We start from the raw sequence: 18,441 nt of genomic DNA, 5'->3' as shown, positions 1-18,441 counted from the left end.
TACAGCCCGACACCTTGACTCATCACGGGTGAAAAGAGTTTCCTCGTCGTTATCGACATTTTATGACTTCCACTAAGGCAGTGACGGACATAAATTACAGCTTTAAAAGTAATTAAATGTGCCAGTGCTTCAAGATTAACTCACCAAGACTTTTTTTTAGACTGAGTGAACTTTTATTCCATCATGTTTAACAGCTTGAATAATCTGTGATTGGTTGCTTTTTTGATACCAGATAAACTTTCCCAGCTCTTTCTATTAAGCAGACTTTTAAAAATAAAACCTTCTTAATGGATCCCTGCAATTATGTTTCTGTTATAGTAAGAGAACACACACTGTAAAACCCGATGCTGCTTGTTTGTTATTATAACAAATTTTTCCTTTTCAATAACAAAGAACAAACAAAGATTTGTGCAAAAAGTCATTTTAACTTAAAATACTGAGTCAAATAGCAAGATTAATTTGAGTTAACTCCATTGTCTTCGTTGTCTTGACATAAAATTCTTTCGCAGCATGGACAATCAAACATTTTAGTTGAAACAACAAGTTGGTTTTACAGTGCAGAGCCCATACAGAGCTGAAAAACAGTTTACAGACATGTCTAGCAGGGGAGGAAAAGAGGTCAGTGACATGCAAATAAGAATGACTTCATCTGTTGCTCCGCTTGCATTTGTTGTATTTCAGTGTGTGTGTGTGTGTGTGTGTGTGTGTGTGTGTGTGTGTGTGTGTGTCGAGTAAGTGCTAAATTTAAAAGAAATCACAGTGGTGTCAGCAGTGCATGTGTTTGCATATTGTGTTTGTTTTTTTCACAAAGCAGCAGGGACAGGTTCGCTGGGGTTTTGCATGCTGTTGCTTAGTTCAGGAGCGTTCATGGTTAACAGTGTGCTGCCTGGGATGCCTCTTTATGAGGCTCTGTAAATGTGTCAGGCAGCAGCAGGGGAAAGCCAGCTCCTCTGGTCCCTCTAATTGGATTTGCACGTGCAGAAGAAGGCCTGGATTCATTTGGAACAAAAGGCTTTATTCTACTCATCCTACACAGTCCATCCTATTTAACATTTTCAATTCCTTCACTTCCACGCTGCAGTAGAACCAACAGTGCAGCCAAGAATCAGCTTGCAGAGGACAGTGTAGTTTTAATAAACTACAGCATGAAAGAAAAATCTGCACAAATTCCTCATAGTCCTCATCTGTACAAACAGCCAATATTAGAGGTGGCATTGACATTTGTAATAATACAAGCCAGCGTGTGTTCACCACCCACAGTACGTTTATATTATTAAGGGTGTGCATACAGAATGAGAAACCCCCACGGTGCTATAGAAGCTGTCAGAGCATCCCCATGCAATCAACACTGACACATTTTTGTTGTGTTGGAGCTGTACGCCTGCACAGTAATTTTAGAAGGAAACAAGTGCAGACTCTCCGCTTTAATTTAAAAGGCTGTTTATATCCACGTTAGATGAGCCGTGTAGGAACCGAAGCCCTATTCAGCCATGCTAGTGGCTCAAGGGAGGCCAGTGTCAGCTGGTTGGTTGATCCAGACTAATTTATCTCAATAACTATTGGATGAATCGCTGTAAATTTTGGTTCAGGCAGTCATGTCCCCCTCAGGATGAAATTCAATATCTTTTCAAAGCACTACTGTGTCCTGCTACCTTCAGCCTCACAGGATGCAAGTTGAGTAGTAGATTCAAAGGGGCAAATTTAAAAAAGGATTGTGTGGCTTTTGTGGCTACTAAACCTGCACAAATAGTTCTCAAAGCACCTGCACAGAGTGAAACACAACCACATCTGCGCTGCTGAGCAAATCACTGTGTTCCTGTGCTATTTGCAGGTGTTTCAACGAGGTAATATGCATGTATTTGGAGCAAAATTAGCCTCTTTCTATGCAAATTAGCCTAATTGCAAAAACAGCCCAATTCACAAAAACCAGCACTAAGAGCCACACACAGTTACAGTGAAATTATTAGCGTCTTCACAGGGTTGGTGGTAACATAGCGCATGTATGCATGTAAAAGGGATCAAACTTATTTATTTAAGGATTCAGTGACAGTTGTGTCATGAGAAATAAATGATCAAAACCCTCCTACATGTCATTTTTTAAAATGAAACACATTTATATGAATGAAATATAAATTATTTCTGCCCTCTCCCTCCTTTCCCAAATCCTGCTCACATTTTTCACTTTCCTCTTTCTTACTTGCCTTCAGGAGGTTTGGATGGAGCCTACTATAGCAGGTAGGACAGCCTAGTCACGGCTTCACCCCTCAAAGCGGCAAATTGTCCTCAAGAACATTTTTATTTTGCCACATGAATATTTACAATCACATGCAACAAAAGGGCAAATTGCAATGCTTTTTGTGAATTGGACCTTAAGAAGCAGATAGCGGTTGCAAGTGAAGTGCAATTATCTTCAAATTTGCCACTCAGTCTGTTATGTTGTGTTCTCTTTCTGTTTAAAAAGACATTTTGGTTCGCTCACAGAATTGTACATAACAAGAAACAAAAAAAAACACAACAACATACCTCTGTTCTTTCTGGCTGCACATCAGAGCGTTTACACAGTAGGTTTTATTCTGAATGTTCTGTGGTTCCATTGATTCTCTTCTCCTCCACTTCACAGCCTCATATTTTAGTAAAAGGCTGTTTTTACCTGAAAACTCTTTGATCCCGTCGGGAGACTACAGAACAATACATAACCCCTCATCTTGGCTCACAATGTACCTGCAAAATCATCCAATCTAAATCAAAAGCAGTATTGATCCCAACAGAAACTGCCTGTTGTGATTTGTTTGTGACTCAATGCAGATAATTAGATTTACCATCATCTAAACATTGAGGAACACAGCTCCCTGATCATCCAAACTTCAGTTCAAATGCATTAACACTTGGAGCTCTGAGGAGGTCATTAACGTGCACACATGCTCACATTAAAGCTGACACCCGCCTCCACCTGACACTCCGCTGAAGGTGAAGGCGGGAGGTGTTAAACATGTGTGACGTTAATAAACCGTGGAACAAATCATATCTTCTGGTATCTCATTTGCTGCTAATGATATTTTTAATGGAGAGACATCTGAAGCACACAGAGCATTGTTTCATCTGTTGATGCATAATGGAGCTGACAAACTTAGTCTCCTTCAAAATTAAGTTTAAAAATGATGCTGCTGCTGTGTGTCTGTTTCACATTATTGCAATGTGTGTGTGCACCAGCACAAAGGCCACTGTGTATGTTTTGGACTCCAGTCTATTGATTTAACTAGACTGCTGCTCCTATAGTCTGTCAGGTTATTTGATTGATCAAAGATTTATAACTGCATCTGTACGCACAGGCTCTGCTTTCCTGCAGCAAAATTAAATTTGTGAATGATATCTTCCAGATCGAGCAGTGACTCAGACTTCAAAGTTCATATTTCAGGACTCATCAGTGGTGGAGATTAAATAACTGCATTAACTCAAGTAATTGTACTACTTGAGGATCTCTATTTTAAGCTCCAATACTTTTACAGGAGCACCGACACAGAAGCTAAGCAATGTGCTGCTGTGGAGGCGGGCAGCAGCATGTATTTTAACCTAACTGAAGAAATTCATACAACTTGAGTGTACACTATTTTATTTTGAAAATTTCAACTTTGCCGCCAGATACCCTTTCCAATGGAGAACTGAGGCTCTTAATTCATCTGCTGTCTTTAAAGCCACCAGACTCCATTAAAAAAATGTATTAAAGTAATTTTACCTTGCAAAACTAACTTGATTGGTTATTTATTGTTTTATGTTATCGGGACTTCAGTAAATCAGAACTAACCCTTTAAAATCCCAAAGTCTGGAAATTTGAGGTTAATTAAGAGATAATTGTATCGATCACAATATATATACAGGTGCATATCAATTAATTGGAATATCATAGAAAAGTTTATTTATGTCAGTAATTAAATTCAAAAAGTGGAAATAAGACATTATATAGATCCATTACACACAGAATGAAACATTTCATGTCTTAATTCATTTAATTTCTTCTAATTATAATGATTATGGCTTACATTTAACGAATACCTAAAATTCAGTGTCTCAAAAAATATGAATATGGCAAAAGACCAATTTTAAAAAGTATGTTTAATATGTAAATTTTGGCCTCTGAAAACTATGTCATCTTTATGCTTAATACTTGGTTGGGGACTTGAACTACTGGAAATTAAATTTTTCCATGATATTCTAATTTATTGAGATGCACCTGTCGGTATTTTTTTTAATTTAAAGAGATGAAATAAATGGAAATAAATAAATAAAAATAAACTGGAATGTTTTACAGGGAAGATAATGGGAAGTAAATATAGTTTATATCTAAGCTAGAAGCCAGCTAGAAGTTGATATTTGATGCGCAACCATCTAACAAGTTTTGTGAACGCAACTTTTTTAAGTTCTTTGAAACGACACACACATCCATCACATAGTCGCGTGTGGAGCTTCCAGGCAGGGTCCAACCTGTGTTGCTGCGTCGGCAGTTGGTGTCCTTCCCAAAGGACCATCTGCGGCGCTAATAGATGCAATGAACCAGAGAGTAGAAGAAGCAGAAGATCAGACTGAAGAGTGAGAAACAAAAGTTTACAGATTGAAAACTGTTCACACTGAAACTCATTCACAACAACAAAGTCTGATTCTTTTTTTGTGTGAGACTTTTGTCCCTGACAGCTCAGCTGGTGGAGTATAAGGGCTTAAGTGTGAGTTCGAGTCTCAGGTTTTTTTTGTCCACACTGAAACAGATTCACAGTGACAAAGTCTTGGGTTTTTTAAAGTCTTGATAGCCCAACTGATAGAGAAAGAACTTCCCAGTGGAGGGTTGTAGGTTTACATCCCACCTACCTCAATATTGTTTTACTTCTGTCAACCATAAGTGGGCTGTTTCATAAAGGTATCTTATTGTGAAAAGCTAATGAAAGAAAGGTTTGTGTCCCTCTGGAGTCCATGAAACCACCTGCACATTACTTTTTCATGACGACATAAAAAATTAAGCAACGTCGAGTCTTGCCATCAGTTTCCTTCTAAAGTTCTGGATTGAAAATCCATACCAGATTTTTTTTGGATTATATTCGGCCAAGTAAAACCAGAGATAATGTCAAATACATTTTGTATAAAAATATAGAACTAGAGATTATCCTCATTTTACCTGTTATATGTAATATTTACAACCTGTATTCATATTTGCAACATGTACATTTCTGTGTGTGAAACATAATTTTCAATATCAGATTTATGTTTTCCTTTGTTTCTTTTGGGTTCAAAATTTTGATCAAGTAAGTCAAAGTTAAAAATTATTATCAGGACATATAGGTGAGGTTGCGCTGAAATAACTGATAACTGATACCAACAAGATTTTTTAACAGATTTTTAGACATAATAGTCGAAGATTTCAAGATTTAACTGATATCTGTCAGCTGCACATTGTCCACATTTCCTCCTATTTTCTTGCTTTAAGCCCTGAGTACAGAATGGGGCGACACTTTAATTTCTTGCATGCCATCTATCTAAACAGCAGTAGATATAATGCATCACAGTGAGTATAGAGAATGGAGTTGGGACCAACTGTTTTGGTCTTGATAAATTATTCCTGAATCTTCTGATACGAGCTCATGATTAATTTGGAGGCTGGTTGGCTCATTTCAAAGCATTAAAGTCTTTATTTTGGGGGCTTTTCTGAAAAGTCTGTGGGGGAAAATATGTGTGCAGTTTCTCTTCTACAAAGCCACAGTCTGAAAAACTGGGTGGACATGTTTCAGGCAGAAGATGAGCAGATTTGTTCGATCTTCGACTGTCCGTTGCGGCAATCCTTATAAATCCACAAATGATTCCATATAAAAGTATCTGGCTTCTTGACTGGGATGTTAACACGCAATAAAGTGAAAGCTTACTTTATGGCAAGAGAAACCTTTAACGTCACATCCGAAAGACGTGTTTGCTCCATGTTTATTTTTGTAAAGGAATACGGTTTACTCATGTATTTTGCTCCAGGCAGGAAGCGCGTTACATAAATATATTTTGAAGGGGTTTTGATGAGTGTGTGGCTGTGTGGGTGTCTGTCCGTGAATGATACGCCATTGTGCGCTTCCCACCTCTTGCTATTCAGGCTGTTTCCTCACACTTTTCTGTCCTGTCCTCCCACCACTTCCGACAATCCCTCCTGCCTCTCAGACACCAGCAGAGGCCTGTGTGAGCATCATTTGTCACTGAGTCATGAATGATTTTACTTACATGGGCATCGGGCATTCTTAGCAACGAGGAAATCCACCTTATGTAAGCGTCTCATTCAGTTATGGATGAATGCGACGGTATTTTAGTAGCACAGGCCTTCGGGGAGGACAAACAGCGTAAGTTGTTGCGTCTGTCTTTGCCAAGCAGTGACAGTTTTTTCACTGGTGGTACTAAGATCCTTTAATTCAGAAAAAACAGCAATACCACAATGTGAAAGTACTTCAGTACATTTTACTGAAAAGTGTGGTTGTATGAGGTACTTATCCATAGACGGTAGGTGGCGGTCGACACGCCTCTAGTTTGTAGAAGCCTGGGACTGAAAGCTGTCATATGATAGTTATAATAGTTAATAGTGGATTAAAGTATCTCCAAAGTGTAAAGAATTTACATTACAGGTATCTTCAATTCAATTCAATTCAATTCAATTCAATTCAATTCAATTCAATTCAATTCAATTCAAACAACTTTATCTACAGCATAGTTTGTAGTTTAAAGGACTTGCATTTTTCAATTAAGATGCAAATTTAAGGTTAACTAATGGCATTTATTGGATGCCCCTATTGTAGATAATATTTTCTTATTGTAGATGTAGACTTTCTTTGATGAAATACATTAATTATACTCTCGTTACAACTTTGGAGTGGGACAAACTTTGGTTTTGGCAGAATTCTGTGAAGATTGTGGACAACGTTGTATTTTTCAACCTATTTTTTCAACTATTTCTCAGCTTTATCACGAGAGAAGGAACATATACTCGGCTGGTTTACTTTTCAAACTCTTTCTTCATCCTTTCTTCATACTGAGCATGTAGTTTTACTCTGTAGTCTATACTTTAATAAGTGGGGAACAGTCTTGAAATCTGATTCAGTACAGTGAAAAGCACCCAATGGTTGAGCCAAAGCCAACATAAAAGCCAACATGAAGCTGCTGCAGCCTCTTCTTTTTCCCTTTTTTCACATCTTTGCTGCAATCTGTTGCAATCCCAGGTCATCACAGACACACAAACCTCAAGTGTAAAATTTCAAAATTTCAACATAAAGCCACAATGGACTGTTTCGTCTGAGCTTTTACCGAATCACTTGATACTCTTGGATTGTGGCTTTGTCCCCTCATTAGTTGAACTGAACAACAGATAGAAAGCTAGAGCTGCTTTTCCAGTACGAAGAAAAGTACAGTGTGTATACTTATGTATTTACACAAGTAAGAAAATCAGCTGTTTCTTTAGACTTTTCTGCCTCAATAAGAGCAATAAGCTGTGTCATATAAAAATAGAACTAAAGCAAAAATAAATAAACAAACAGCTTAGCAGGAATGTAGGACAGCCATAGAGGTGCATGTGTTCTTGTTGTTCTGTCTTGTTCTTCAGTGTCTCCCTGTAGTACAGTGTGAGGGGTCTAATATTAGTCCAGGGGAGACCTACTGTACGATGGCATTGTAAAGCCCTCAGTGATGGTCTGAGTTGTAGTTTGAAGTGCATTAACAGAGAGGTTTTCCAACAAACTCATCTGCCTCTGGCCCATTTGAGGTTCTATTTTTGAACACGATGCCTCTGAAAAAGGCCGGGAATAGCACTATGTTTATAGGTGGCCTGTGTGGCTCAGTATATTAAAGGAATATTTTCAGCCTTGGCTCACGTTATGACATTTAGGTCGTTTTTCTGAGCAACCGAGTCAGAAAAGCTGCCCACGTCATTAGCAAGCAGCATGATAATGAATTAATGAATTGGCACAGGATAAAAAGCTAAAATGTGAGCATAAAGAAATACCCACAAAACATTAATTTGTCTTCATGCGCTCAAAGTGTTTTTTTTTGCACGCATTTACATAAACCAAATGATTTGTGCTTCCCATAAGACACGCTGCTTTCCAAGAAAATATAAATTCAGCCATTCAATCAGGACCCTTCATGGTGATTTATCCAGCGGGGCCAATGCCCAGACTTGACTGTTGGCTTTCTCCGACGTCCTTTGCTGTCGGAGCTGGTGTTCACCACCGAGCCCCTTACTGCTCCCCAGGGGGGCTGCTGCTACGGAGATGGGGGGAGGCATCAATGAGCATAACCAGTGGATCAATGGTCACCAAGCCAACCTCTCTGTCCTCATCTAGTGCCTGTGGGAGGTCAACTCTCAATGGCAGAGAGGAGAGATTTACACGAGACCTGGGTGTGGTTAGGAGAGGAGTTTAAGGAGAAATGGATCGAAGAACCGGGAAACAATGAATCGAGGGAAAGGGAGGATAGAGTCGAATATATGGTAGAAGCCTGATGTCATGAAAAGATCTGTAATTACCTTAACCAAAGAAATGTTGTTTTTGTTGCGGTTTGTGTGTTTGTCAGCAGGATTACAGAAAAACTACTGATCTGATTTGCATAAAACTTGATCCAAGGGTGAAGAATGGTCCAAGGAAGAACCTGTTTAATTCTGGAGTGGGAAATGGAGCATTTGTGCTGCATTTATGTGGTGTTGAAATTAGTTTCCCAGTTGTATTTCATGGCTCTCCTGATCTGTTTCTTTTGTTCTAGTTATCCAAATACTGGAAAACACCCATCGACTTGTTGTTTAAGACCTCTGACCAGTAAAATACAACAGCGTTCATGCTGTTTCCGCGTTACGCATCAAATTTGGAAGAACTTAAACCAACTTGGGAAATGGGACCATCCAAGGAGAATGGGGACGCACCATCGATGTTTGGTCCCATTCTAGTTATTTTCTATTTTCACTAAAACGCTGACTGTAGACTTCTACTTTTGGATTAAAAACCTTGAGATGCTATTGATGACAGCTTTCCCCGTCCCAACCCTGGAAACCATTGGCTATTGGTCTCATGATGTTTAAGTATCTTGGGGAAACAACTAATATTTCTGCGGTTCCATTGTTGCCAGCAGATATCGGTTATCTGGATACCAGGCCAAGGCTTCCTCCTCCCTTCACAGTTTTTTGTAGTTTTTTTAGGTCCAGACAACACTTCAGCTAATCTCTATAAACAGATATCTGAAGCTAAATCGTTCATAGACAGTAGCCACAACAGACCAATGTGTTCCACCTCTTTTGCTCTCCCCACAGACTGTTGAACAACATTCAACCAAAGTCCACTTAAACATGACTGGAAAATACTTTTGGCCTTATTGGTCTTCTTTCAGGTTATTTTGGGGTGATAGAGCAAAGTCTCCACCATTTTTGGAGCCATGATTTTTTTTCCAGTATACATCTGGGATGTATGGACACATCTAGCTCTAGCAGAAGAAGTTTTTCTCCTCAGTGAGAAAAACATGATGAATTTACTGTAAAAGTCACAAAAACCCCAATAATACAGAACAATTTGGACTTTATATTACATTACATGTTCAATAACTTTTCCTAAACAGTAAAACGACTTCCTCCATCACTCTGAGATTTGAAATAACATCAGTAGTTTATGAGTTCTTATCCCTGAGGTTGTACAGTGTGGTGATACAGGGGAGTTATATTTCACCAGCTGCTGTAAATGGCTCTTCATATTTGATAAAGGTGTTTAATTGGTTTAAGTCTTTTGGCTTCGGGGCTTTTCCTCCTCTCTTTACAACTCCCAGTGGACTTCCTGTGCTTTATATCCACTGATGGATAAATCCGTCAAATAAACTTTCATTGCACCAGAATATATTTTTGATAAAAGCAGCATACTGTACTTCCTGTCGTAAGCAGAGGTAGCTCTCTTCATGAATACTAAACACAAGCTTTGACTGTAACATCATACAGTTGGGTTTTTTGTATTCTTGTGCTCCATTTCTCTGCACCTGTTCTCTTTCCACTAAATTGGAGGTAAACAGAGGAGTCCTCGGGCCTGTAACAAAGCCGGCAGTAACAGGAGCAGACTCCATTAGAGGGGAGTCCCTCTTGGACGCTGGGTGGGGGTTGGGAGAGGGACTGAATGTATAGATTGAGGCTTGTGAAGCACATTGCAACTGTGAAGTGAAGAGGGAAAACAATAAGATATCCATCTGGGAATCCATTACATAGCCCAGCACTATAACTCTTAATTTTCTTGGCATTTCTGGGTCAGTGAGAGTATTTAGTCAGAGTAAGACCTTGAAGGAGAAGAACTGATCAATAGAAAGTGTTCTACACGCTTCACTGAAGCCTTGTTGAACTGCACAACTATATTATTCAAATAAATGATCCCAAAAGACATATTGATGTCAGTATGGATCAACTAATTCATGCTAGATGTCACAGAATGTATATCCTTTATCCCACAGGAGCTTAGAAACACCTAAAGCTGGCTGATTGCATGTTCAGAAACACAAGAAATAATCAATATCCTACATTTTGGTCTCGATTCCTGGGCTTCTTTGGGTTAGTAGAACATCTTGTGAGTCCTGTGCAACAGGAGAGCTGGATTTCAGTAGCAAATCCCCATCCTACTTAGAATGAAAAAATCATTAGGCTATTAATTGCAGCACAGATTCCCTGCAGAGCCTGAATGGTTTGCATGGGAGACCTGGAACGTGATGCAGCACGTGGAGGCCTTTCCCCGCTCACATGTCTCTTCACACAGCCCACACATAAAGTAAAATGACTGGTGCACTTAATGTTGCTCTCCATAAGTGATACAGCAGCAGCAACACATTGTCAATTGCTTGTTTTGTGGAAATTCATAATAACTCTGACCCTTGCCCCTCTTATAGAAAGGCGGTGTGCTGAGAGAAAGTACCATCCAGCACACAATGGAGCACTTAAATGTATTTCAGTTGCACTTTCAGCTGCTTTTGGCTGGTGTATCTTCACTGACAACATGGCACTGAGAGGCAAAGAGCCAATCCAAGTCAGTGGCTAAGAAACACATCATTATGGCATTCCTGCATAATGATGTTTAAGCAATATTTAAACTCAGCATACAAGAAGATGAGCAAAGAGTTTGCAGTGTTTCTTTTACTGTACCAGTCAATCCCTGATGTCAATAGTTCTGCAAGTCTTGGCAGCAAACATTATAATTTTTGTTGTGCATGCCCCCAAATACCATATCATCCCTGGTTTTATTTTTGCCTTTTTGCATCAATGCAATAAAGGAAAAAGGTCTAGGATTTGAGAACTAATGAAAAATCCTAATAATCTTATGTACAAATTGTAATTGCCACTCCACCTGCAGCATTTTCTGCATTAATACACACAACAAGCTGTAAAATGCTGCAATATTCGCCGTGAATTGAGGTCAGAAGGTTGGACTGATGCAAAACACCCATGTGACCTGTGTAACTTTGCATTTTTCCTTTAGGCCATGTTTGTAAAAAAAATTCTGCTTTATATTCACTCTCCATACCTTCCCACTTCTTCTTCGGGATAGAAATCAATCTTCAGACCAAAATTACAAAATTATACTTTAAACCACGGGGTAAAAAAACACATCAGCATTGTGTTTACTGTCATTAATTCTGCAGCATATTGAGTTTAGAAAATAATAATAATAATAGGAGGCAATATTTCCAGTTTCTCCCCCAAGGCCTAATTTACAAATATTGCATCAGGAAAATGTATTTTTCAGGTCACTGTGAAGGGCACAGATGGTGCTGAATCCATAAACATGAGTTCACTTGAGGTTGTCCAAGATGCTGCTTGCACTGAGATGTCAGGAAGTCAGCACAGTGACTTTGGGCTTTTGTCAGCCAAGTTGCTCGTTCTGCTACACGGAGCCATGATAGCAGATGGTGATAATGAGATAACTGTTGCATAAGGAAAGGTTACTTGAGGTCAATATGCAAAGTGATGTTTAGGTAGCACCTTCAGAAGTTTGATTCAGAAGTTTCTGAAGGTTGGATAAAGCCATGAACTTTGTCAGGTGCAAATTGCACGATATACTGTAAATAGCCCAGTATTCTTGGCTTATGTCTATATTCTGCTAGGTTCTGCACATCATAATTTCCATCCAAGGCCAACATTTATTGCCAATGCAGGAAGAAGTGTATCCTATAGAGAGCAAACGTAATGACGAATTTTGTAGGCCAACCCAGAAGTATCATCTCCATGGGGTCTATTGAGAATTCGCCTCTGGGATTTTTGCATTGGATTTTGGATCATTGCAGAAAATAAGGTCTGTGGCAAACACAGATAATCTCCACAAATGAACACCACTTTTATGATGTTTTCAGCGTTAATGCAGATGACAGAAGTAAAAAGTTAACGTTATGCTATAGTGAACTACCCCACGGTTGCATGGCTTGAACGTTACCGTTTTGTTTCAGACGCTCTCCAACAAGCTAACCAGTCGTTTTGACAAGCTAGCGTAACTTTAGCCTAATAAATGGTTGGTTTTAAGGACAACTAGTGAGAGAGTTGCCGTCCGTGTCCAGCGTGATGGCGTTTAATGTCCCCAACAACCACTGTAGTCTCTTTTAGCCACTTGTTAGCACCCACCTTTTGAGGATACGTAAAAAACGTTCACAAGTGGGTTGTATATACCAACGTAATTTATGTCGTACAACAAAACGTGAACATCTCTACAGCTTGTGTTGACCACAGACCTTATTTCAGGCATCTAACCACAAACCCATTGAAAACCCTCATTGAGTTTTAGAAGTTAGACCCTAGAATGCTAAAATGCTAACTTACTTCCTGGTTTGAAAACAAATTCCTTTATGTAACGAGACAAAAATTAATAACCCTGTGTTTTAGTTTCTTAACCCTTACATTAACCATTTGTCATTTGAAGACTGTCCTATCAAGAAAAATCACAGCATCAGTTGCTTTAAGTTCCCCAAAACAACTAAAATGATGCTTTTGGTCATTTTTCAACATATTCTCATGAATGATATCTTGTGAAAAAGTATGTCCAAAGGTTCATATGATAACTTATGAAATATGGTTGTTTGCTGTTCTATGTCATAACGTTGTTGCTCACAGTTGTCATTTAATTGGAGAATAAAGCTATTTCCATTCTTCTTTATCTTTAAATCAAAACAAAATAAATGTCCAAGCTTATTTAGAAAGTATGTTTTCTTTACCGTGTAATTTTGGACACAGTATAACCATCCATTCTTTAAAATTACAGTAGCTTTATCCTTTAAAGAGATATAAAACCACAACTTTTCCTTTCCCAGAGCTCAGTAAGAAAAACACTTTCTATTCATATCTTGACAATATCACCAGTGTGTCCCTGAGAGATTCCTATCTACCCTGAGCTGTGTGCCGTAAAGCTCCTGCTGTCTGTACTTCCTTACACACGGCTTGATGCCTCTGGGGCTGCAGAGGGAGTCTGTGTTGAGAAGAGTTAATAGACTGGGGTGCAACACACAAGAGACTTTATCCCTTATCGATGGAGGGGAAGACTCCAATAAACTACGTGAGCTCACAGTAAATGTACTTAGTTACATTCCACCACTGGACACAGGACAAGTGATAAAAATACTGTGAAGTCACACATAAAGTACCTGGTAACCCTATTTATGGTAGTCTTTGTATTAAAAAAAACATCTTCAAAAGTATAGTCAGTTAACTTTTCAGTTAACAGTCACTTTTCCTTTGTTTTTTTTGTGCTTTCTGATACTGTTGTATTTTTGTGTAGCTGCTGATTAATAAGCTACTTAATCAGCAGCTATTATTCATTTGTTCCCATGATGCCTCTTCTGTTAGTGCACACAAGGTCACAAAAAACAACTTAATCACAGACTTTAGGAGCATTCTGGGATGTGATCACTGAAAAAAGTAAAAAAAAAAAAAAGAAATCTCTCTCAGAGCTCCTGGTATGTCTGTCCTGGCAGCAGGAGAGAGTTGGCGCTGACACAAAATGAAGAAAAAGATGAAACAGAGATTCGGAAGAGTTGGCCACGTTTCTACTCGAAGGCGGCAAACAGGAAGATGCAGTGTGGCCTCAAACTGAGGAGATTACACAGAGAACAATGTCATCATGCTGGAGGCGTCAGCAAGCATGCATCCAAAAATAGCTGATGGTCTTGTTACAAACATTTGGTTTGGATCAACACTGTATTTGGTTAAATCCGGGGAAATATTTACATGGATAAACTTGCCATTTGTTGTATATTTTCCCAAATCTTAAAGGAATTATAAGCAGAGGCGTTATCAGTACAAAAGGCTCTGATAAAAATGATACACCTAATGCTTTAACAGTGTTACAGAAGTGAAAATCAGCACAGTTTAGAAGTTATTATATCTCATGAGAATCAAAATATGTATGTTTACATGAGGATCATGGTCTCTAACTCTAAATCCGTTTGATTTCAAGCAGTTAATTTGCTTTAAACCAACATTATTACAGATCTGAATGAGATTATTCACATTTCCACTTTGATATGTTTATCAGCCAGCCTACAATCAAATGCACTGGACAGATTCCTGAGTGATTATCTTTATTAGACAAAGACCTCCATATTAATGCTTTTCTCCTTCTCAAACTGCTTTTCAAAATATGCAAATGTAATCACACAGAGTGGCCTCACGTTGCCCTTTGTGGGTCTGAGAAAGCATCCCGTAAAATGGGATTATTTCATTTAATTTCCCTATCAACAGCCCCGCTGAAGACTAAAAACTGGGAGTTCACGTTGCCATGGATGTCTCAGAGATGACTGGAGTATTTGGCCATAGAAATGGAGAGAGGGGCTCTGAATACTGAAAGAAAAACCTCTTTTGAGAGCTGCTGCTTTATCTTATCTCACAAGGTGTCAGTTTCCATGTTTTCAATCTCCTCCAGGAGTGATCTTTGCTCCCTCGGCAGCTGAGAGGAGAAGCTTTTCAAATAACAAACAACCCAAATCCTGCAAGTTTATACTGTGCAGCCGCTATGCAAAGCTGCACGGGTTTTATTATGCAGATCCATGGCTTAAGAAATCTTTAGATAGTCTTTCTTGTTGCTGTCAGTCAGAAGAATCTAAAGTGGAGAGTACATATTTGGGTGTTGAAGCCTTTTATTTTACAATACTCCACTAGTATCAGAGAGAAATATTGTACCTTTTACAGCACTTTATATATCTGACAGCTGTATAATGCTGACGTGCTTAGGCAGCCAATTAGTCTGCTGCTGGAAGATTAATAACAATTTTGGAAATAGATAAATCATTAGGTCATTTATCAAACAAGGACGTCAAACGTTCACAGGCTCCAACTTCTCAAATATGAAGAATTGCTGCAGATTTCTCCCTATTATTTCCCAATTACATTGATTATTTTTGGGTGGTTTGGCTTGACAAGCAAAACAAGCAATTTGTAGATGTCATCTTGGGTTTTGAGCACATGATGGGCATTTTTCATTATTTTTTGACAATTCATGGAACAATCAATTGATTAATCAATACTGAAATCTAAAATAAATAAATAAATAGATGCAGCCTAACAGCAAAACAAACACTTTGCTGAAGTTTTGGCATTAAACATGTAAAATATGATGCATTATTATAAATTAACTAACCAGGACTGTATAAATTAGTTAAAATACACTAAAAATTCTGCTTACACATGAATATGTGAGTGAAAATATGCTAATAATATACCATATAGTCATGTAACATTCTGAAATAATGAAAAGCCTGATGATAATACTTAACCCCTTTGCTTTTTGTTGACTTTTTTCTTAGTAAGAAGATCTTAGATGTCCATTTGTACCAACTATGATGTGATATCTTGTTGGGAAGAGGATGAAATAACACTCTAAAGTTTACATCTACATTTCAGCTTGGGAAACACTGACATGGCCATTTTCCTTTTCAGTCCCTTGACCTTTAAATTCAGGTATCTGAATGAAAAAGCAATCTATTGTCTCCCCTTTACAGACGCACATGCCCCATAATCCCCCCAAAAAACATGCACTTTTTCTCATGCAGTACAAATGTGTTATTTTTGCCTATTGTATTTGAATATTTATGCATACCAGAGTCACTACACGGTCTTGGGATTGCAAGGTTCTTGTGGATTTAACACTATTCGAGTTTGATGATGTTAGTCCCCATGGTAGCATTTCATTGTACTGTAGTGAGACCATGTTTTTAACCTTGACCTTGTTGTTTAAAACAACCTCTTGTGACCTCTAGGATAATCACAGCCTCATGAAACTTTACAGCTACAACCTAGAGACCCAGAGCATTCAGAGGATGGATAGCTTCCCTAGGTATATTGACAACAAGGGGGTTTCTCAGCGCTTTACACAACAGAAGACTCATGACGAGCTCATGTGAATACAAAAAAATGCAATTCTTGAGCAGTAATCTCCAAAATCAAAACATGGGTTGTTCTGGTGTTCCTCAAGCTCCTGGTGTCTTAATGTGGAGGAATTTTTGACCATTTATATCAATTCTCCAGTGGTACTTTTTAAAATATATATTCAGCACCAAATGTGTGTAACAAATGGTATCAACTCAAAGATCTTTACAACAATTTATGACACGTCTTCATATACTTGATCATAATGTTCTATCCCCTTATCTACTTAAATACTTTTGCTGTTTAAACTGTTTAAATGCAGGACTTGTACTTTAGAATAAATACATTATTGTCCTGCTTCTCTTTCTGAAGTAAATTACACCAGGAGACTAATCAGATTAAGAGAGCATCTTCTTAAACAGTACATCATTATCTTTGGTTTGGCTGACTTCATTAATGATCGAATATATCTGCATGATTATTAATTGTTCTGTACTTAAAGGATGCTCTTCCTTTGTTTCCTTATAATCCCATGAACAATTAGGTTGTTCAGTGATGTCCACAGACACTAGTATCTGTTGTTATGTCTCGCTGTAAAGCTCATTAACGGACCCTGTCCACACTGACACTCGTGTTATCCAATGGTTGTTTGGAATCCACTGATTATCCAATGGTAACCCAGAGTGAGCTGATGCTGGCTGCTTATTGGTGAAGAGTGTGTCGTATCGGTTCGTCTGCCTCCTCGCTGCTGATGTCTTTCCTCTGGTCAAGGTTGCACTTGCAGTAATCGCAGTAGGACGCGACTGGAGCTCCGTGTGCGCGCAGACAGAGCGGCAGACTAATCAGCTTGAGACTGTGCTGCTGCTGTAACTTCTCTCCTGTTTGTTTTTGCACGCCACTGAGGAATCTCCCACCTCAACAGAAGCAGCCATGGATGAAATGGAGGAAGAGTTAAAATGCCCTGTTTGCGGCTCTTTTTTCAGGGAGCCCATCATTCTGCCCTGCTCCCACAACATTTGCCTGGCGTGTGCTCGGAATATCCTTGTGCAGACCCCCGACGCTGAGTCCCCACAGAGCAGCCGAGCCTCCGGATCCGGGGTCTCCGACTATGATTATCTGGATTTGGATAAAATGAGTTTGTACAGCGAGGCGGACAGTGGATACGGTTCCTACGGGGGGTTCGTCAGCGCTCCCACCACCCCTTGCCAAAAATCCCCAAACGGTGTGCGGGTTTTCCCCCCGACTGTCCCCCAGCCCGCTCCGCAGCAGCACCTGCTCCCGCAGCCCGGCTCCTTACCCCCGATCCCCCGCAACTCCTGCATCACATGCCCGCAGTGTCACCGCAGCCTCATCCTGGACGACCGGGGGCTCCGCGGATTCCCCAAGAACCGGGTGCTGGAGGGGGTTGTGGACAGGTATCAGCAGAGCAAAGCGGCCGCCCTCAAGTGCCAGCTGTGCGAGAAGAGTCCGAAGGAGGCCACCGTCATGTGCGAGCAGTGCGATGTCTTCTACTGCGACCCGTGCCGCCTCCGGTGCCATCCTCCCCGCGGTCCCCTCGCCAAGCATCGCCTGGTGCCGCCAGCGCAGGGGCGGATAAGTCGCCGCACGAGTCCACGCAAAATCTCCACTTGCACAGAGCACGAACTGGAGAATCTAAGCATGTACTGTGTACAGTGTAAGATGCCTGTGTGCTATCAGTGTTTAGAAGAAGGCAAGCACGGCACACACGAAGTCAAAGCTCTGGGCGCAATGTGGAAACTGCACAAGGTACGTGCGTAAAAATATCATCTGCATCATCTTTATTTGCTGCTTTTCATTTCCAGTGCGTATTTTCTCTGTATATGCGTGTTTTCATGGTGCATCGTCCTCTGAGCTGAGCAACAAGTCTGCCTGGAAAATAATTTGCGCTGTCTTGTCAGTTCTGCTTAGCATCCAGCAGACGCACAGAGCTGTGGGGATGTTTATTCTGTCACATTGGATTTAAATGAATGCTTTACAATGCACAATATAGTAAGCGGATGATTCTCCCTCCCTCGCACACCTCCAGCTCACATTTCAGTCAGCTTCATGAAATGCGCACG

At 39.7% G+C, this 18,441-nt stretch overlaps 1 protein-coding gene across 4 annotated transcripts in view; it reads left to right on the top strand.

The window, feature by feature from the left end:
• The first annotated feature begins 17,127 nt into the window (after positions 1 to 17,127).
• trim9 (tripartite motif containing 9) overlaps positions 17,128 to 18,441 on the top strand; it is a 54,613-nt gene continuing 53,299 nt past the window's right edge. For all 4 annotated transcript variants that reach the window (XM_059353025.1, XM_059353023.1, XM_059353024.1 and 1 more), the window contains exon 1: positions 17,128 to 18,127. In XM_059353025.1, the coding sequence (XP_059209008.1) occupies positions 17,291 to 18,127 (837 nt within the window). In that variant the 5' untranslated portion in view covers positions 17,128 to 17,290. The remainder of the gene's footprint in view (positions 18,128 to 18,441) is intronic.

Source organism: Centropristis striata, chromosome 16, assembly GCF_030273125.1.
Source record: "Centropristis striata isolate RG_2023a ecotype Rhode Island chromosome 16, C.striata_1.0, whole genome shotgun sequence".
Classification (NCBI taxonomy): domain Eukaryota; kingdom Metazoa; phylum Chordata; class Actinopteri; order Perciformes; family Serranidae; genus Centropristis; species Centropristis striata.
Note: the sequence above shows the minus strand (reverse complement) of the source record. Positions and strands in the feature narration are given on the sequence as shown.